Here is a 21,316-nt window from a genome sequence, read left to right on the forward strand (position 1 = left end):
AGTCCCCAGCCTCAGAAATCACAGGTTAACAGCATCTCAGATTAGAGAGCAGGTCAATGGCACACAGAGTTCTAGCAGCAGACACATCTCTACAACAATTGTTAAAAGGAGACTGTGGGAATCAGGCCTTCATGGTAGAATATCTGCCAGGAAACCACTGCTAAAGAAAGGCAGCAAGCAGCAGAGACTTGTTTGGGCTAAAGAACACAAAGAATGGACATTAGACCAGTGGAAATCTGTGTTTGGTCTGATGAGTCCAAATTTGAGATTTTTGGTTCCAACCACTGTGTCTATGTGCGACGCAGAAAAGGTGAATGGATGGACTCTAAATGCCTGGTTCCCACCGTGAAGCATGGAGGAGGAGGTGTGATGGTGTGGGGGTGCTTTGCTGGTGACACTGTTGGGGATTTATTCAAAATTGAAGGCATACTGAACCAGCATGGCTACCACAGCATCTTGCAGCGGCATGCTATTGCCGGGGCATAACCCCAAACACACCTCCAGTGATGGGGTGCTGCGCCAGATGACCTGGCCTCCACTGTCACTGAACCTGAACCCAATGGAGATGGTTTGGGGTGAGCTGGACCGCAGAGTGAAGTCAAAAGGGCCAACAAGGGCTAAGCATCTCTGGGAACTCCTTCAAGACTGCTGGAAGAACATTTCAGGTGACTACTTCTAGAAGCTCATCAAGAGAATGCCAAGAGTTTGCAAAGTAGTAATCAAAGCAAAAGGTGGCTACTATGAAGAACCTAGAAAATGAGATTTTTCATTTGTTTCACACTTTTTTGTTATGTGTATAATTACACGTGTTCATTCATAGTTTTGATGCTTTCAGTGTGAATCTACAATTTTCATGTTCATGAAATATATATATATCTATATATATATAGATATATACATACATACATACATACATACATACACACATGTATACATACATATATACATGCATATAATTATTTTTAAAATAATGATGCAATGTATTTAATAGAAGTTATGAATTATGTAATAATTATGTATTAATTATGTAATAATAATGTTGGGATTATATAAATTCACATCTTCTCCCCCCTTTTCAAGCAAAAAGTAAACTGTTTCTGACTAACGTCACATTCAATAGATTCAATATGTCGTGTATTGTATGTATAAGTGTAAATTTGTCTATTTAGGATTTAGAGTAATGGCATCTTTAACATGTGTAAGTCCATATGGATATCTTTTTTATTCATAATTCTTTTCCAATCAAATCATGACTAATCATCCTAAGTTTGATATATATGTCTTTAGATGTATCTCTTTTTTGTTATCTTTGGTATTTTTTTATTTGAGTGCTTGAAATAAATCAATTCCAAATGGAAAAATAAAATATTTGGATTCTTTTAGTGTGACTGTGAGTTTAAGGAGAATTTTTTTGTCAAGATTTTTCCAAATTTGATTTGATTCAGCGCTCAGTATTTGGTGAGAACATGAGTAAAAGTCACAGAAAGTAGAGAAAAAATTATAAGAAAAAGTGAGAACTTTATTTGTTGGCATCTTTAACACAGAAAGCACCAAAGCAGTTTTCTGTAAACAAGAGTTTGTGCAAAAAAGTTCAAACTGTTCATGTAGTGAAAGTGGGGGAAAAAGTGCTTAAATGGAAAAAATACATTGATATCCTGAGAATTTAGGTCTGAAAACAAATAAAATTTAAAGTGTGACTGAAATGTTTGCGGTTTGTAAAATTTTCAAAATTGTGGACGGTGTTGATTTAAAAAAAATCCAACAACAATTTCAATCAAACAACAAATCAGTTAAAAGTAAAACCCTCCATCGGTGCAAACTTGTCCTCACTCATTTTGGGATTTGAAAGTCCAGACAGTGTTAGCTGCAACAAGAGAAGGAGCCTTATGGAAGCAACAAAGCTGGAAAAAAAACTTCTCTTTTGGCTCATGTTGTTCGTTTTTTTCTCCATCTTGAGTGCAGCCACGTGTGGCCAGGATTCAGTTCATGTTCACAGTGTCTAAATCAGCAGGGCGGCCTGGCTGCTGGCTGAGGAGCTCCAAACATCTCCTGCGATGCGTACGTGATGTAGAGGAAGCCGTCAGCATCTCTGTATCGAGAATACACGTCCCCCATACTGGATGACATGCAGGACATGGTTTTGTCTGCCACCAGGAGGAACAAAGACTGGGAAGAGTCCAGCTCAATTTTATTCCTGAAGGAAAAGGCGTGGATTGATTAAAATTTAAAGGGAGTGAATGTGCTGCTTAAGACGGGAGCGACACATGTGCAGTGACGTTTACCTGAGCAAGCAGAGGAACTGACCCAGCGTGAGCTCAAAAGGAACCAAAAACTTTGTTTTGTCCAGCAGGGGTAGAGTCTTCTCCCGGATATACCGCTCGACAATCACCTAAGCACAAAAACACATCAACCCTAAGAAAAATCATTTTAAAATAAAAATATGATTTCTTAAAGTGTGATTACAAAACTCACGGGTAACTTATTTGGGAATTTAGACCGGATGCTGCATACTTCATTTTTCCTTGTTGCTGAAAACAAATGAAGAAGATTATGTCATAGACTCAAATCAAAGCTTGATGTGATGGTTGTCGCCAACGAGACGAGAGGTTCTCACCGAGGCATTTCCTCTGCTTGAAGGTCATCATTTCCATGGATTTCTCAAAAGGAGCCATATTTGCTCGTTCAGGTTAAAAGACGAATGGGAGTGGAGGAGAGCCTGACGAGGCAGTGGGTGAAGTCCCTGCAGGTGGATGGAAGGCAAACCCCACCGAAGGGCTGTGACCGCCTGATTTTTATTGAGACTCAGCTGGGAGGAGTCTGAATGTGTCGCTCCTCACTCGTGTGGATGCGGGGCCCAGCGTATGCATTCTTCTGGTTGGAACCAGATTAGCAGTCGGTGCTTGTGTAACTGAGCATTCTCACATCTGCTTGTGACAATGACGCCGCTGTCACGTACACAAAGGCCCTACCAGCATGGGGAGCACCACGGAGCAAGAATCCTAAAGTTAAAAATCTCTACCATCCCTAACCTAAAGCAAATCCACTCTGACCTTTGACCTCTCTGGTAAGTAGACACCATTCTTCTACATTTACATTATTACATTTTAGTTGTAATAATTCAACAGAAAAAAAGCTAAGTTATTATCTTTTAATGAAAGCAGATTTTACAAAAAACGTAATACAAGTATTTTTGTCTGCAACGACTGCTGTTTTTAAAAAGTACTTTGAAAATTCTCTTCTTTTTTGCATTTTTGAGACAATTAAAATATGTAGGACATGAGATATTGAACAAAAAAACAAATTAATTTGTAGAAAATTTCGTTTTTACATATCAATTAATTCTATTAGAAAGAAACCATATATCTAAATCTGATTAAATCTGATCATGAAAAAGTAATTCTTTTGTCTTAGAAGAAAAAACACGACAGCTTTGTTTGTACTAGTTTTTATTTCAACTTTATTCAAAGGTCTTAAAGTTTGGAATTATTTTTGATCAAGAAGAACTAATGGTTATTGAGCCAGTTTAGAAAACTTCACAAAAAGGGTGAAGCAACCTCAAATCATTTTGATTGGAATCTGTTTTATGAGTCCATTAATTACTTGCAGAATGTAATTGAGACACTTTAAGCTCCAAACATGGTAATCCTGCTCATTTCAAGCAGAGGAACATGACAGAAAAGTCCTGGAATGGAGAGTGTTTTGAAAAATGAAGACGATTGTTTATATTTTTTGAACTAATTATTTATATTCTTTGTCTTTCTTTCCACAGATTTGGATCTGACCGTTTATGTGTGTTTTTTAAGGGATCATAAATCAGCTGGATCTGATGATGTTGCGATTGAACCGCTCAATCCTATACCGCCCTCTGCTGGTTGAAATAAGGAGCTCAGTCCTGTTTTATGTAAATTCTCGTAAGTGATCCCCCCTCCCCACTGAAACTTCTGAAAAAAATCTTCATTTTCAAGATTAATTGAAGTTCAGAGGAACATGTGACATAATTAAACGTACATCTATTAAAATGTCCAAAAGATCGTTTTAAAATAAAAACAATGAAAAGATGAAATTATGCAAACGACACACTTCTATGAAATGCATCTACGGCTTTTTGAAAGGCTTCCAGGTTCATTTTTAACAGAACAAAATCCTGCTGATCAACTTCCCTGAATTTATTCTAACATCTGAGATTGTAGATTTTTAATCCCCTAGATTATCAAACCAGATTTGTCCAATGATGATCCATCTTTTTGGAAATGTTTTTTTCTCTCCAAGCAAACAAAACAAAACAAGTCAGCTTGGCTTTTTTGATGTAGGGTTCCCAAGGTATAAGATTTTTCATACAACTGTATTAATTTTATTAATTAGTTACAGGATTTTCACAAATGTTCATCCATGACAACTTGTTAAAGCTTGTCTTAATTGTATTTTTCCCTGGAATCTATAGAATTCCAACAGTAGCTGGAAAAGACTTATTACCCCAACAAAAGTTGAAGTCCCACCAATGGGTCATCTTTTTATTTGTTGTAAAAGTGTGGTCTTTTAAATATGATTATGCCATTTTTAGCCAAAAAAACAAAATAAACCTGTATCATTTCTGGAACAGTTTCTGCAGAGCGGCAGTAGTTGAAGGCAGGACGGTGGGCACGGAATAAGCTTGCCTCCACATCCCGTCACCCATCTGTTTACACTCTCCCCCTCTAGCTGACAGCCCCTAACACCCTAAACTTAACATTACTGATGCAACACAAATGGTGAGTAATATTGGAAGTAGAGTTTTGAGCCAGGAAAACAAAGATGTTTAGCAGTGGATGCATCCGAATAAAGCAAAGCAGGGAGTTTGTGGCCTACCCATTGTACTTTGTATGTAACAACAAGAGTTTTTGTCTGCTTCTGATTCATCTTGAATTGTGTAAAGAAATACATTGTAGTGAATGTTTGTGAATGTAGCTTCTTGTCACAGCTACAAGCTTTTTCCAATGGGATTTGTGCTCCTGATTTATGACAGTTTAAATTAAGAAGCTTAATTTTCTTTATAAGTGTCCTTCATCATGAGAAAAATGCCACAATAACATGATAAAGACACCAAGAACAGATTTTCATTGGAGTGGGTCTTTAGGTAGATGGATGGATGGATGGTATTTAGTCCATTTATGTCAAAAAGGGTTACAAACAAATATGAGCAAACAGATTATACGTATCAAATGTTTACAGCAGGAGGAGAAAAATCCAGAACATATCGTACTTCTAATAATCTCATTTTACTAAATCATTGCCTCAAACCCCGAGGAAACACCCTCTATCCATTTTTTTATTAGCTTCAATACTTTGATTTAAGCAAAGGTCCGTCAGCTGAAGTGAACAGCCTACAGGGACGGTGCAGCAGCGGAGCAGCAGGGGTCACTGGTCCGGTGTCGGTCCTCTGGTATGTTGCACATTGAAGTTGGACAGTCGGGGGTGGAGGGCGGGTGGTGGTGGTGAGGGGCATGGTCATGCCCTTGTTCGAAAAAACTTGTCCATCCAATCAGCGCGCGGCTCTCGGCAGTGGCTCCCCCCTTTGGTCCCTGCACCCACATGTAACGTTATAGCCCCCTGCCAGTGCGTGCTTTGTGTGGCGGCTTGGAGGACGGACAGTCCGGACTTCAGAGGTTCCGACGGAGGAGCGGACCATGGACGAGCGCTGGCCGTCTTGAGGTTTCCTCCTCCCGCCGCTTTGCGCGCTGCGGCTGCGCGGCGCTAACGGGCAGATTTCTCGGCTTTAGTCATTTGGCTGCGATGTTGCGCTGCGTCGCTCCACCCGGCGCGGGACCCTAGTCCCCCCATCCACCTTCATTCATCCGCGCTGGGATCCTGACGCTGCGCCATGGCCGCCCGCCGCAGCTGCGTGAACTCGCTCTGGTCCGGCACCGAACGCGTGCGCATCGCGGAGCGCCTCAGGGCGACGCTGGCCGGGGTGCTGGAGCTGGAGGTGCTCAGGTGCAAACACCTGGCGATGGTGGACGCCGCGCTGGCAGACAGAGAGGAGCCGCGCGCGGAGGAGGAAAAGGAGGAGGAGGAGGAGGAAGGGAGCGGAGTCCCAGAGAGTCCCGCTCCGACTCGCGTGCATGGCCCCGCGGGGGAATCAGCGGCATCCCCCGGGCAACAGGTCAGTGAGCGCGCGGCCCGGATCTCTCCATGACGACACGATTAAACATGAATGCGGGTTGATGGCCAACAAGACAGTCCCTCTGCGGGCCTGCAGGCAGATCTGATCCCTGCCTGGTGGCGCGGAGCTGCACAGAGAGCCGGTGGAGATGGTGCCAAAGAGCATCCAAGCATGCAGGCACGGTCATTATATTCAGCTGCGGTCACACAAAGTTAATGTCATTTAGATCAGGCAACCGGAAACAAACTACTGTGAGGGCATCACTGTTCAGATCAAACCAGGTATGAAGGCAACAATGCATAAGTTTAAAAGTTTCTGTATCCCTTCAGCTTCACCGTCATCAAGGTCATCACAGTTTGCATTCAGGAGGTCTCCATGGTGCCTCCAAGCAGTCCCTCAATATAATGAAACGAGTTTATTGAAAAAACAAATCTGAAGCTTAAACATCAAGATAAAAAGAAATGTTCAAAAAGCAGGAACCGATTTTAGTGGAAACTCTTTGTTTCATTTGAAATATGAAGGAAGGATTTTGGGGGGTTCTTGGGTGGAAGACAACATCTAAAAATGATTGCAACCCATCTGAAGAGGTCATTAAAAAATCTCACCAAGTTGATCATTAACTATTTAAAACGACGAAGTTCCACTGTAAGAACACAAACATGAAGAAAGTGTTTCATAGCTTTTTCTTCTTTCATCATACTATAGGAGTGTCTCCAAAACAAGCTTGATTTTTGTAAATTTGGTTCAGTTTCCCACTGATCAAATTCCCCTGTATTGTTGAGAAAAATACACGTTATTTATGTTTTGTGACCATTAAATCATTCATTTCTTAAATATGTAGGGAAAATATTTGAATTACACCAGTGTTATATTTTTCTGTTTGTAAAAATTTTATTTAATTTTGACGTCAGCACATCCACCTTGTGTCAAAGCAGAACCTCATGCTGCAGCAGATTTACTTGCATTAAAAATGCAAGAAAATCAAACATGGATTTCTTTATCATTATGACTTTGGTGCGTCTTCCTTTTACTATGACAACACTGGTGAAATATTTCATTTTACAACGCAAAATGATATACTTTAAAAAATGTTGCCTCAGAACAGCAACTAGACACACTGATGTGCAACAACAGATAAGAATATGTGGTCAGAATAATTTAAGATCATTCTAAATATCAACCACCACAGAAGTAAAAAAAAAAAAAAAACTTTATTACCCAAAACTGTAAACCTATTATTTATTGAAGTTCACATTTTTCTTCAAAGAGCCACAATGAAGGGATGACAGAGCTGCATGTGGATCTGGAGCCTCAGGTTGCAGTCCTTTGCTTTAGACTAAAATAAATGGGAAAGCCAACCACAAAAAAGGGCAGTTGCATGACTAGAGAATAATACACTGTTACATAATATTTATATGAGCTCCTCTGGACTGCAGAACAAAGCAGAGACCGCCTCCGTTTTCCTCAGTGCAAGGACAAAAATTACTGTCCAATTTGGGAGAGGGCATCTGCATGGAAACGCGCCTCCTTATGTGCTGCTCTTCCTCACCGCCCACAAGCCAACATCTCAGCAGTTCCTCCCGAGGCGCTGAGAAGTCCTGCGGGGAGGCTGAGCATTGCTCATTCTCACCTCTGAAGGGAGCCGATGCTGGAGTGGAGCCGGCCGGGCCAGCCTTTTAGAAACAACAACAAAAAAGAGGAGACCCACCGCTGATGTTTCCACACATTTAACCCCAATTCATATACAGGAAAGAACCAGGAAAAAAAAATGGCTAAACATTCTCTGCAAATGTTTAAACTCACTTCTTGAAGAAAGTTGTAGACTAACATTCACCTAATTATCTCTATATTATAAATTCAAATTGGGACTTTTTCTCAGGGAGGGAGACTGAAGGTTAAAATATTGACTTTCACGCTTTTTTTTATATTTCCAGAACATCACTGTTATTATTTAACAAAAATATTTTAAATTGCATTTGAATATCTGGCCTTTTTGAAGCACACGTTCACCAACAGACCTTGGTTTGGACTAAACAGCAAATTTATTAACTCTCCATTTGTTTCTTTCTCCATCCTAGAAAAAATCTCAGTCTTTTTAGAGTCTTCTGTTTGGTGGCCTTGAAGTGCAAATCACATAAAGTAATCACTCAATGCAAAAATGAAGATCACAACAACAATTAACCCCTTGATGCTTATTGATGCAAATATGTAGCTAACTACTTCAGCTCAAAAATGACCTTCATTTAGCATCTACTGGAAAGCAAAAACATGAGTGATTTTTCTTTGTCATAGCTGAAAATAAATCCAAACCTCAAGAGGTTAAAAAAGCAAGATGAATAATATAAAACAACAACATTGGAAAATTACAGAATAACTTCAATAAAAGTAAAGTAACATCGAGTTAAAATACTTTTCAAAACTTTCTAAATTTGGTGCTTTTTGAGTAAAAAAAATTAAAGCAAATAAAAAAAGTTTATCCTCAAAAAAGTTCCAAAAAATGAAGAAAGCAGTTCGACCTAACAAAGCAGCCATAAGGTTGAGGTAATGAGCAGTGTGTGCGCCTCTACAGAAGGTTGTTTGTCTTTAAAGCAGCCCTGGAAAGCATCACCTTACATCCAGGGTCATTATCCAGACTTTTGGAGAGGAAAAGGCCTCCTGTTCTGCCCCTGGAGGTCTCTGAGCTCCCAGAAACGGTCTGTCATGTTGACTCTTTCTTCTACAAAAGTTCATCCTGAAGGTTGTAGAAAAGCTGGAGATGCACGGCGTGGGCTATGTACATCTCAGTGGCACATTAGTTATGCATGGAACAATGAACACCAGGCAGTGTTAAGGTGGAAAGATGCTTCCATCCATGCAGCGACCTCCTGGATCTGTCTCGCGGTGACATCATGTAGGGATTAAGAGGAGGTGTGCTGCGTGTGCAGCTGCAGCAGCATCATTATCCAATCGACCCGTACATTTCCTGCACATTGCTCCTGGGGGGGGGTTTGCATGAAGGAGGATCATATTACTGTGCAGACTTCCACCCTCATCTCTATGATCTGATCATGCTCTCCCTGTATATTCTCTGAGGTGGCGTGCGTGGTGTGTGCACGCTTGTGCACTCAGTCAGCTTATTTCAGAACTTCATGGTACAGACTGAGTGTTCAGACGAGGTTGAACGTTTCTGCGTATTGTGAGTCTGTGTGGGAGGAGAACCGAGCGAGAGTTGGAGAGTTCTAGTAGCTATGGAGAGGAGAAGGCAGCAGGCTTAAAGGATGTTGTAGAATTGGGTGGGTGTTGGAGGGGGGGGGGTATTTGTCGAGAGGAGCGTGGGAGAGGTGGGGGTCCTTCAAGATGCCCTTCTCTCTCACCCGGCAACCGCTCATTCCCTCCCCAGCTCACCCTCCTTTCACTGTGTGACTCACTGCTTCTCTTTTTTGCGTCCATCCTCGTTCTGGTCACCCACTCACTGTAGACCAACAGAAAAATGAAACGGGACAGGTTCTCACCGGGCTGAGAGCAAAGTGGGAGTTGGTGGGTGGGTGTGTAAATTGAACTGATTTGAGCCACTTTCCCCTTTTTTGCTGCTCACTCCATCCCCCTCTTCCCTTCTGCCGTCTCCGGCTGCTCTTTGTTACGTCATCTGTCCTCTCCCATTCTCCTCTGGATCCCCCTCCTCTCCTGTCAGCCCGGCAGTGAGTCACTACCTGCATTGTTTCCTCAATAACAAGGGGATTGATCAGCGCAGCTCACAGTCTTTCTGTTGTCAGGGCTTGATCAGACTAATGCAGGGCTGCTGTCCTGGTGGAATGGGTAAGGGGATTTGGGGGGGGCTGCTAAACCATAACTAATCTGGGGAATGGAGGCACTTTACTAATGTGGTGATAGTTACTCCAGATTGTGAGACTGTCATTAAATCCGTGTTTTGTCTGTTTTTCTTGTGGCATTTTTTCTGATGATGTTGGACATTTATAAAGAAAATTAAGGTTAAAGTTGCATTTCTGATAATTTTTTTATTCAAATCACGAATCAGGAGTAGACAAAAAGATGCCATTTAAAAAAGACAAATACATCCGTCCTTGTTTTCCTTGCCATTTTCACGTTATGTTGGGGGGTGTGAGAGACTGTAAGCTAGCTGGAGAGAGTGTACACAAAGAGATGATAGGAAATGAGTGCAGGCTCACTTCTGCACCAACAGTCCCTCCCACATGTCAGAGGTGAATTTCTAATGAACTCCTGCCACTCTGCAGAAACCATCTCCCAGAAAATAACACGTTTCTTGATTTTGGCTAAAAACTGCATGTTGTTGATTATCCTTTGGCATATTCCTTCAGGGGTCGCCACGGCGAATCAACTTGGTTTGACAGAGATTCTCACATTGGATGCCTTTAATGACAAAGACATAAAGATGGCTGGTTATAGAGTAGAGGATGCAGAAGAAAGGGTGAGATGGAGGAAGCTTATTCACTGTGAATAATAATTAAAAATAGAAGATGATCAACAAAAAAAGATGATCGGAATGGGACTTTAAATATGACTGGGAAGTAAGATTTTGAGCTGGAATATGTTTTTCTAATAGTGATACAAAAAAACTGCTTAATGCAGTTAGGAGTTTTGTTTCTTTCTTTTTGTGGATGATTTGTCATAAAGTTTCTAATTTGTAAGTATCTGTAAAAAAATCTTTTGAAAGGCAAAAGCTGTTCTTGTAACTGAGAGAAAGATCTGGCATGTTCATGGATTAAAAATAAAAGGTTTTACAGGAAACTCATTAATTCCTCACTGAAGATGTGTCTATCTGAAGATGCTCACCTGTCAATGACCTTACCAAGTTTTTTAGATTGTGTTCTGTTTTTCTTTTCCCTTCAGGCTGCCTCCCCGTCGCCCTGTCTGAGCTCCTCAGAGGACCCAGAGGAGGCAACAGCCCACGGCTCCTCTGTGAAAGTCAGTAATTCTCGGTGGTCGGCTCTGTCCTGGGACGCCCCGTCCGACCTGCTCTCCCCTCCAACCCCGGACGCGGCTGGTTTGCTCCACTTGGACTGCGACTCTCGGCCGAGTTCAGGTAAACACGCCTCACGGAACGTGCTCCGCTGATAACCTGTGTGACTTGTAAAGCCACCAACACCTTCCTAAATGACTGCACCCTAACCTAAAGATATTCTTCATTAAACATTAACCCAAATCTTTTCCTTTATTTACCTGCACTCTGTATGACATGACCCTGGCTCATTTATTTTCTGCCCTGTCATGAATTCTTGCCCAATATGGGCAATATTCTCTATCTTTCCTCTTTTTGCTGCACATAAAAAGCATCAAATCCCATACTTCAGCTCATGACGGAAGTCTACATTTTCATATGTATGGGCTACACAGCAGCTCTAAGATTTCTCAAATGTAACAAACAGGATTAGTTACAGATTAAGATCAATATAATCAATAAACTGCAGCTTCACTCTTGGAGCATGTGATCAAAGCAGTCCTCTGTGCAGGAGTTTGAACTTTTTCTGGAACAAAAATGAAATGTGTAAAAGTAAATGATGTAAATGTAAGTACAGACATAGTTAAATACACACAAACCCTACAGCTGATGGCACAAAGGACATGGCTTCTTCCATGTCCAGTTTATTTGTCTGAACTCGCAGAATTAGGACATGTATCTTTCGTAAGAATGTTTCTGAAGTTTGAGTTTCTGTAGGCGATGCCTCATCTCTGTTTGTCTTCTTTTTACTGCCCATTCATTCACGTAGACACCCAACATCAATTCTTCCCATGCAGCAGCCTCTAAAACCTCTCCAGCTGCCTCTGATTCACCGTGCTGGTTGTTTGTTGCATTCAGACTACCTTTCTTTTTCTTAAAGGGTTCTATTCGGTGAGTGGCAGCTCCCTGTCAGACTCCAGCTACTCGGTGTCCAGCGATGCGGCCCATGGAGCGGGGCCAGCGCCTGGCAAACCTCTGAAGCTGTGGGAGCAGGCTCCTGAAGCGGCGAACAACACTGACATCCTGTGGTCAGAGGATGCGACGCTACTGCACCAGTCTGTTCCAGACAACAGCCACGAGGACCCCCAACCACCTGGAGGGACTCCAGTGTCAGGTGCAAATCAACCAAATGTCCTCTCATTTCATGTGTAAATTTTTAAGAATATTTAGTTCAGAGAAGATTCTCGAAGTAGATAATTGAAATTCTTTTAAAGACCCACTCTGATGGAAATCATGTGTTATTAACATTTGGCATTTTCTGTGACACAATATAAAGAAAACGAAGCTTCAAATAGCATTTCAGAGTATTTTTTTATTCGAGCTTGTCATTGTGACGTAGAACTTACAATCAGCAGGGAGAGCGTGCAAACAGATGCGTGATGGGAAGCGGGGGCCGGATTACTCCCGGCCACAACTCAGAGACAAATTTCCAATGAACTCCTGCCGCTTTGCAGAAACTGTGTACTAGAAAGAAGTAGGTTTTATTTGACTAAAAACAACAAATATCCTAGTTAAAGGACCACTGAGAAGACTTTAACAATAGATCAAAAGATGATCGGAGTGGGACTTTAAAACTATAAACATCATCATCACCAAAATTTTTATGCCTGCGGACAGATGAAAAATGTAGCGAAGTATAAACCAAAATAGATTTTTCATCAAACTTTGCTTCAAGCAGGTCTGTGAAACCACCATTTCTTTTGGAAAGGTGGAATCTTAGTTCCTCCTCTTGGCCTTCACCCTTTACTGAAACATTTGTTTAGTCCTAAAAGAAGGAGTAATGAAAAAGGAATTTAGGCAACACTCCAAAACTACTTCAATTCTATCAATAGCTTTTTAATGCTGAAGTGAATCAACCTCTCTTGTCAGAAAACGAGTGAATGGTTGATGAAATTCCCCTTCTTGATAAGACAAACACTTTTCTACACCAAAACCTCCTGTTTTTAGAGAACAAAGAAATCATTTTACAAGCAAGTGCAAGCAAAGGGGCAAGGCTAAGAGGAGCATTTAGAAATTCCTCCTTAATAGTCAAACAAAAAATGACCACAGACCGGCTGAAGACTGAAGATTGGATTCTGACACTTTCCTCTCTCTCCATAGCTGCCAGTGACCCTGAGGCAGATGGTCTGAGCTTTCTCTCAGATTTTTGCTCAGGATTTGGTGACTCCCTCATTTCCTCTATTGTCCAGCTTCTCAACCCCGCCTCTTCACCCACATCATGTTGTCCGAACACTAAGCTGGACCCCCGTTACTGCACTGACCTGGTGTCTCGTCGGACCAAAGAAGTGTACTCCTACCCAAGCCCGTTGCATGCTGTTGCCCTTCAGAGCCCCCTTTTCACCTCCCAGGACCTATCAACCTCTACTAGCCCAGAGGGAGGTCAGGATGATGAGCAGGTAGAGTCAAACACTGAAGCCGCTGAGCCCACACAGGCTCGGCAATCCGCCACAAAGGCGTCCATCACCCATCTGGAGCAGTACATCTCTCAGCTGGTTCGACAGTACCGCGGTTGGGTGACCGCGTCTACCTCTGATCTGACTTCAGCGGCCAACGCTTGTCCAGTCAAGCATGGAGGTCTTGGTAAACCTGTTAAGACCCACGGTTCCACTCAGTCCTTGTCTGCCTTTGAGGGCCTCAGTACACCCTCCACCCTGCAGGGGGGAAGCTTCACACCCAACAAGTCGCTGCTGGGGAACTCAGCCAGAGTCAGCCTCAGCAATGCGGGAAAGAAAGCCACAAGGAACTCCATCAACCTGGGCAATCTTCCCTCTGCAACTGGAGAAGATCTGAACATCAATCTACACCTCAATCTCAACTTGAACTTGACTCCGGGTTTAAATTCCAGTCTGGGGGTAGCAAACAGTTCCAAAAAGGGAAGTTCTGGAGCCCTAAGAGACAATATTTCTCCAACTTCCACCACGTCCTCCTTCTCCTCCGCCACACCCACCCCTGCACTCAGAGCTCGATCCAGAATCTCCACTTGCCCGGGCAGCCTGTCTCACCGCAGTTCCCTGGAAGTCCCGTCCAGCTCAGGCGCCAACACTGGGTTTGGATCTTCAGCTTTCTGTCGCTCCCTAGACTGGAGCAGCTGTGAACAACTTGATCCGGGACAGTCCGTGTTTGATACAAACGCTACGTCCGCCCCGGGGTCTCAGCGCAACAGCTCCATCCCAGACACAGGCACTAGCATCAGGGTGAGTGAAGACTCCTCAATGGTTGAGGAGATCTCTCGCCTCTCTGGCCTGTCCAGGGCAGTAGTTGTTGGACTCATGGAGCAAGGCGTGGAGCTGGATATCGAATGTTTCCAAACAGATTCTGCTGGTGAGGTGAGGAGTCACAGTAAAACTCGCCTGGCGACACAGATAGATTCGCCGCATGACTATGCCCGACTCGCTGAAGTTAGTCCTCAGAGACCGATCCAGCTGTCTCTCAGTGTCACCCACTCCCCGCAGTCCCAGGCCAGCCTCACGCCTCCTCTGTCCCATTCCAGCAGTCCCATCCTTCCTTACCAGTCAATTCATCTTCCTCCCCCCCATTACTTACCCCAGCACCACCACAGCCCCTCTCCATCTGAACTCCCATCCTCCACATGTTCCTCACCTGCTTCCCACCCCATCCCAAGGTCTCACTCGCCTCCTCGACCTATCAAGCCATCCCTTCTGGGTTCCACCTCCCTCTCCGTTTTCCGACGGGATTCGCCTTTCCAGTGCTCCTTGCCGCACGGCAACACCAGAACGTCCCCCCTGGAGCACAAAGGCATTCAGCCAAGAGGCGGATCGCTTCGGCAAAGTGGAGGCGGCGGCGATGGTGCCAGCAGGTGGGTGAGGATGGAGGGAGAGGGACTTTACAGAGGAAAGCACGCCTCCCATAAGCTAGTCAGAGCCGCCACTGTAAGCAGCTACGCCAGGAGAGAGGACTACAGCTCTGTTTGGGCAGAAGAGGAGAAGATCCGGTCCGCTGCAGAGACGCCCAGAAAGTCCCCCAGCAAGCTCTGGAGAGGGTTGGAGGGACGCTTTTGGAGCAAAGAGTCAGAGAGTGAGAAGGAGGAGATGGACAGAGCTGAATACGGTTACAACATGATGAGGAGCAGAGCTGGAAGCTGGAGGAGAGATCAGCGGAGAATGAAGGTTTCAGGAGACAGGAAACCTAAAGTGGACAACTCCCCCATGTTGTTGAGGAAAAGGGGGAAGGAGGACGGTGAAAGACGCAGCTCCAGTCTCAGGCTTTCTAGAAGGGCTCTTTTCAGGAGTGAGTCGCAGGGCTTGCTAGTACCGGGTAACCACAGCGAGGGGGCCACAAAGCGGGCACACTGGGTCTCCTCCTTAGACTTAGGGCAGGGCAGCATGGGGGTCCGCAGAGACGAGGGAGTCCACCTGCTGAGAGCAAAAGGCAACGACAAACGCCTCTCTTCAACCGCCAGTCTCTTTAACCTCTCCCACTCTCAGAGCCTTGAGGGCAGCTGTCAGTCACTTTCCCCCCTGTCCTCCCCATCTTTTTCACCCTCCCCTCCTCCCCGGATGCCCCTCCAGCGCTCCCGATCCTTGAGAGACTTGGGTAGGAAAGTGTTTGGCTCCATGAGGTCCTTGAGTCTCAAAAGAAAGCCACCCAAGAAGTGACTACCGCGTCGTGAAATTCACATCACAGCAGACGCATATCTGATCCGCCTCCGTCAAAACCGTTTTATCGGTCAGATGTGATGTAAACACCACTTTCTGTTTGATTGGACATGGACATGACAAAGAGATCTCCAAAACTAGTTTAGTTAAAAAAAAAAATCAGATCTAATGATGGAACTTCTTCTCAGGCATATCTAATCAGAAAAACCCGCCTTTGCTTTCCCAACACACCTTCACTGTGTCATTTTTAGAAGTTGGACACATATTTAGGAATCTCTCTTTACACGTTTTTACTGCAGGTTTTCTAAGGACCTTACAGCCAATCTAAAATACTCTGGGATATAATTGATTAAAAGAAGCTTCACAGTACACCAGTCGACCGCCCCATGAGTATGGATGTGTACAGGCATACTCCGTATGGATGTGTACAGGCATACTCCCACTCTGCATGCATCTCTGTAACTTGTTTGGTGACTATAGCTATAGTGAGAGTGTGATACTTCTTTGATCTTTGGCAATACTGCCTCATTGGTACAATCATACTGGCCAGAAGATGACCAAAAGCAAAGCAAATACTCTTTGAAATTAATATTTTCTCAGGATTTTAAAATATATATTAAACGAATTATTGTATGAAATAAAGTTGTGGCTTCCTGTGGCAAATGACTAATAAAAAAAGCAGATAAATGAACTTGTTCCGTGTCAAAAAATGTCATTTATTTTCTTTTCATTTGGTGAAAAACAAACTGGAATTGAATCCAAAGTATTTTCCTTTGGACCACACAGATGTCACATTCACGTCACTGAGCTGATAACTGCAGTCATGGAGGCATTTGATTTGCATATAAAGAGTCTCCTTAGCTTTCACAGGCATGGATTACTGGACTATCGCTCATTTTCACGTTGCTAGGAAACCAATCATCCTCGACTTTCTATTTTCAGCTTCAGCATATTTAGGGTCTGAGGGACTCTTGTAGAGTATTCTGCACAAACATTCATCTGTATATTAGAACTCAAAAAATTGATAGTCTACTGGATCATTCGTCTTGACGGTGTGAAGTCTCACTTTGAGTTCAGGCTTTGTTTGGCACTGAGCAGCTTTTTTCCTCTCCCTGTAAACTGTTGTTCGCTCAGTTGGTTTGGTTAATTTCTTCTTCGGTGCTGCTGTCCTTCTGGATGGAGGCAAACATGCCTCGGTACAAGGCTTTCTCTTTTTGAAGCTCCCGATTTAGCCTCTCTTCTGCCCTCTGCAGATGCTTGCGCACGTTGGCATCTGTGATAGAAATGAAAACGTGAAAAGAACCATCCTTCATGGACGTTTTTACACCAATACCCAGAATGGAGCCATCTATTCAGAAAAGAATGATTTCCCATTTGTGATTGTCTAATGCCACAGAATCCAATTCAGGTTAGTACAATCTGAAATAAAAAAGGCTTCTTGTAGTTGATGACTGATGTAAAGAAAAACATTAGTCGAATTTTAAGACTCAATTTAATAAAAATGTTGTTTTTGCGGTTTCTTAACATGTTCTTGTAGCATTTTTCACATGATGGAATGATTTATAAGGAAAATTAAGCCTAAAATTGCATTTCCAAATATTTCTTTATACAAATTGTGGTGTATCAGGAGCAGACAAAGAAAATGCAGTGAAGTAAAATCTTATGCGCCACAATATTCCTGCTTTGTTTCATTCAATTAACCATTTTTCTCTAATTTAAATTGAGGGCTTTGCTGTAAATAGGCCAAAAAGGCCCAGACCAAAAACATTGAAACTAATCATTTTCATTTATAAGGAGGCCTAACAAGATACAAACAGTGGATGATAAATAAAGGTTTTAGTTTGTTTTATAGCTGATTTAAGATATGGCTCAAAACTGCCCCGTTGCCAAAAGGCACAGTAACAGAAAGCTAACAGAAGCAAGAAATGTACCTGAACTCACTGTAATTGTCTTTTTCAGTTGTATGTTTATTATGATTATTACTATCTATAAAGCAAACCCTACTGTTATTTCAATGCCAAGATGACTGATCAATTTATCAAATACAAATCTGTTTTTAATAAGTACTATTTACTGTTATTTGGCTTTGAAATTTCTCATTTTCCAACTTTGCTCTACATTTTTAAATCAATATGCAACAAAAAAAAAAGTCAAACAAAAATTCGGTAACTTTTCATTAACACCATTAACATTGCAGGATTCCCAAGGATTGTGCATAAAGGTTAGTTGCTGAAGTTCTGATGATTGTTCCTCTTACCATGAGGCTGCTCTGTGCAAGCCTGGGTGAGGTACTGTTTGGCTGCCTGTGCGTCTCCCATCTCTAGTGTGGCTACGCCTGCCCTGTAGAGCGCCTTGATGTTGCCTGGTTGCCAGTGCAGCACTCGCAGACTGTACTCCAGCACTCGGGCGTAGTCGACTTTCTGTCTTTGCAGCAAACACGCTGAAAGAGGCACATTTACAAACATTCGGGTGAGTGTTTCATATCCAGAATTTCTACTTTATCTGAGTAGTCTATTGATGCCATCTGGTCACATTGATCTACCAGCTAAGTTGTTGTAGCAGTCCACTTGTATGCTTCTCAATAAAGCCTCCAGTTCCGGCGCCAGAGCCGGTTTTTCAGGTCCAAACCCTCTCACGGATGTCATCACCTCAGGGTCCAGGCTTCGGAGTATCAACAGAGCCCGGTGGTAACGACCAATGGCTGAGCGAATGTTTTTGCCTTTGTAGAAAGCATTTCCTTCTGCTTTCAGTTGAGCTGCCTCTTCCAGCAAAGCACAGTCCGGCTTAATGGAAGACCTCCTGAATCCAGGAAGACTGGATTCTGCTGCTGTCGCCCCCTGTCCGTCCAAACCACAGCCTGTTGCTGAAGCCTCCATGCCTGAGTTACCAGTTAAGAAAGGATGTCCTGGTGATTATTATTACACCTAAAAACAATGATTAAAAAAACTGATGTTTAATGACAGATATATAATGAATAAATATTATCTGTTGTGAGAAGAAAATACTTTTCAATTGCAGTTTGTAGTTTCACATCAAAAATTACTTTGTGCATTACAATCTAAATCAGCAACAACACTAGAATAGTGAGGATCTGTTATTTCATCCAGGCTGAACTTGTGATAAGGAAATGGTCAAACTCCAAACCTAATTTTGAACACTTTTTGCAGGAATTAATGCAATATATGTTAAAATCATCCAACAAATTCATACAAAAAAGGCAATGTCATTTTCGAAAAGGTACTTTAAGTTTTAAAAACTTTGTAGATTATGTTAAAACATTTTTGTGATGCTCCCCTTACAGTGCCTACATATAAAGGTCTGCATAGATTTTTTTTCTTTCCCCCTTGGCATCCACACGTTTGTTGTCCATGTTGTTTATAAATAAAGTTTTCAAAAGGTCAGCCTGGATTTAATTTAAAAAATTAATTTAATACATATTCTCTGACAAACAAATGTCAGATGACTCTTTTCAAAAAAGAAAAAAGTAACCCACTGCAACTAACTAACTTGTTTTGGTTTTCTTTTACTGCTAGTTGAGTGAGCAGCGTTACTAAGCTAACTTCGTCTCCAAACTAGGTTTTATAATGTTGAACACCATCATACCTTTATGTTAACAGTCTCATTCAAATAATATAAAATAAATAAATGTGACAGTCTGACCTTATGTTAGGAACGTAAACATGAACCAAAGGGTGACAGCTTTCCTCTGTCAGCGCTGCTAGCATAGAATGCTACTCCTCTTTTTTCTTCTTGCCCCCTGCTCTGCAGACACTCACTGCAGATTTGCGTGTGCTGCCCTCTACCGTTTGATATTATATATCACAAAGGTATGGCATGACTGGTCACATTTACGTGGTAGCTGGCTAAAAATCATACACTGTTTTACTGCACCATACTTTTTACTTATGTATATTTAAGTACTTTACTAGTTACTTTTTCCTCTGTTTGTAACACTTGTACATTGTTTCTACATGTACATTGTATCATTGACAAATAAGAATATAAAACGTTTGTTTATTTTTATCTGGCGATTTATTCTATGGTTTATTTTATTTTATTCCACAATCTCTCTTTATGTGGGAGTTTTTTTGTTGTTGACATTTCAGAGGTAAATGGTGAACCTGATCTCTGTAAAGGAGAAGTGACAAAAATAACTATAAACATTTATGCTTCACAAAAAGATCAATAGGAAAAATTGTATTTATATAGTATAGTATTATAGTATTTATTATTATAAATGAAATAAAGTCAGCTAATTGATTTCTGCCCTGGCTTCAATTATTCTGCTTCATTGGATATGTTGTTTAGGGAGGCCAAACAACCAATGACTTCTCTTCTCCATGGTTTTCCTCAACTGGAATATCAATGATTGTGCATTACACTCTCGGAGGATCTAATAAACACTCCACAAATGCTCTTCATAAACCATTTTGTGGCATTCTTTTAGTTTTGATTTATTTATCAGGAATAATTAGAATATTTGAACTATTAACAAATTATTCTGCTGCCCTTTAGAGACAATGTTCTTGTTGCTTTGAAAGTAATTATTTTTACTCTTGTATTCCACAGATCTATAATATACATTTTAGTTTCTACAGTCAGTTTTTCCCCTTAAATGGGAAATTTTCATTTCTTTTGATGTCTGATTTCCAGGTTGTACAACAAAATGAATTTTATATTTTTATACCTTATCTGCTGCAATTTATGTTGGCCTCATTCTTTTATTTTCTCTGTTAATCCATATTAGCTGACACTCACAAGATGACAAGCTGACAACATGATTTCCTGCTTTAAAAAAGGTAAAATGTAAAATGTCTGAAACAAGTATTTTTGCATGAGTTTTTGTATAATTCATTTCGTTTTTTATTAACGTCATGATGATGCCTGCACATTGCATGTATGGAAACAGATGGTTAAATGACTAACCCATGATAATTACGACCACCCACTTCCTGTCACAAACTTTGTTCTGTTAGATAATAGTAACTGTAGTAAAGATTTATTCATAATAATTTGCTCAAATAGGAACCTGACCTCTTTTTCTTTTTACTTACAAATTGGTGGGTTTCGGTGTAATACCTGTTTTCCTATGTCTCCACACAGTAAATGGTGTATAAAACTATGAGAGAACTGTGGAATATACAAAGCAAGTTTATACACAGAGATGCATGAGTGTTTATGCAAACAAAAATCTGTTTTTATGTTTACAAAACTGTGTTGGGATCATCCATGTTGTCTGACCTAGAGACTCGGGTACTGAGGAAAATACAGGAAGCAGAGCTGGAGGTGGGAGAGATGTTCTCTTTGGGAATTACAAGGATGGATGGATTTCAATTGTATCATTTTATTTACCTGCAATGGCTTTTAATGGAGTGCAGGGGTCACTGTATTTTGGATTAGGAAATGGTTTATTTCAAGTAATCAAAACAAAAATTAAACTAATGAAGACATGATGAAGATTGAGTACATTGGAGGGAAAGCGCATATCAAAGGATTTGGAGATAAAGTCAGAGAGGCCAGACTGAGATGGTTTAGACATGTCCAGAGAAGAGACATTAAATATATTGATAGAAGAGTACTGAGTCTGAAGCTGCCAGGCAAGAG

At 41.8% G+C, this 21,316-nt stretch overlaps 3 protein-coding genes across 4 annotated transcripts; 1 reads left to right on the forward strand and 2 right to left on the reverse strand.

Annotated features, from left to right (window-relative positions):
* Positions 1-1,498: 1,498 nt before the first annotated feature.
* LOC101159112 (microtubule-associated proteins 1A/1B light chain 3C) lies at positions 1,499-2,780 on the reverse strand. Its single transcript, XM_004073165.4, has 4 exons — positions 2,615-2,780; positions 2,473-2,528; positions 2,283-2,389; positions 1,499-2,194 (listed from the first exon to the last, which is right to left on the reverse strand). The coding sequence occupies exons 1-4, from the start codon at positions 2,670-2,672 to the stop codon at positions 2,005-2,007; spliced, it is 411 nt and encodes a 136-aa protein (XP_004073213.1). The 5' UTR covers positions 2,673-2,780; the 3' UTR covers positions 1,499-2,004.
* Positions 2,781-4,421: 1,641 nt separating this feature from the next.
* On the forward strand, positions 4,422-16,403 carry LOC105354868 (mucin-12). Its single transcript, XM_011480029.3, has 4 exons — positions 4,422-6,139; positions 10,988-11,180; positions 11,977-12,210; positions 13,197-16,403. The coding sequence occupies exons 1-4, from the start codon at positions 5,858-5,860 to the stop codon at positions 15,710-15,712; spliced, it is 3,225 nt and encodes a 1,074-aa protein (XP_011478331.1). The 5' UTR covers positions 4,422-5,857; the 3' UTR covers positions 15,713-16,403.
* Positions 16,404-16,410: 7 nt separating this feature from the next.
* On the reverse strand, positions 16,411-19,502 carry ttc9c (tetratricopeptide repeat domain 9C). Of its 2 annotated transcripts, none has more exons than XM_004073166.4 (4): positions 19,373-19,502; positions 18,255-18,636; positions 17,970-18,152; positions 16,411-16,985 (listed from the first exon to the last, which is right to left on the reverse strand). In XM_004073166.4, the coding sequence occupies exons 2-4, from the start codon at positions 18,586-18,588 to the stop codon at positions 16,843-16,845; spliced, it is 660 nt and encodes a 219-aa protein (XP_004073214.1). In that variant the 5' UTR covers positions 18,589-18,636; positions 19,373-19,502; the 3' UTR covers positions 16,411-16,842. The 2 variants fall into 2 exon arrangements, with proteins under 2 accessions (XP_004073214.1, XP_004073215.1); XM_004073167.4 differs by having other exon boundaries at positions 18,255-18,590; positions 19,373-19,475.
* Positions 19,503-21,316: the final 1,814 nt, after the last annotated feature.

Source organism: Oryzias latipes, chromosome 10 (assembly GCF_002234675.1).
Source record: "Oryzias latipes chromosome 10, ASM223467v1".
NCBI lineage: Eukaryota > Metazoa > Chordata > Actinopteri > Beloniformes > Adrianichthyidae > Oryzias > Oryzias latipes.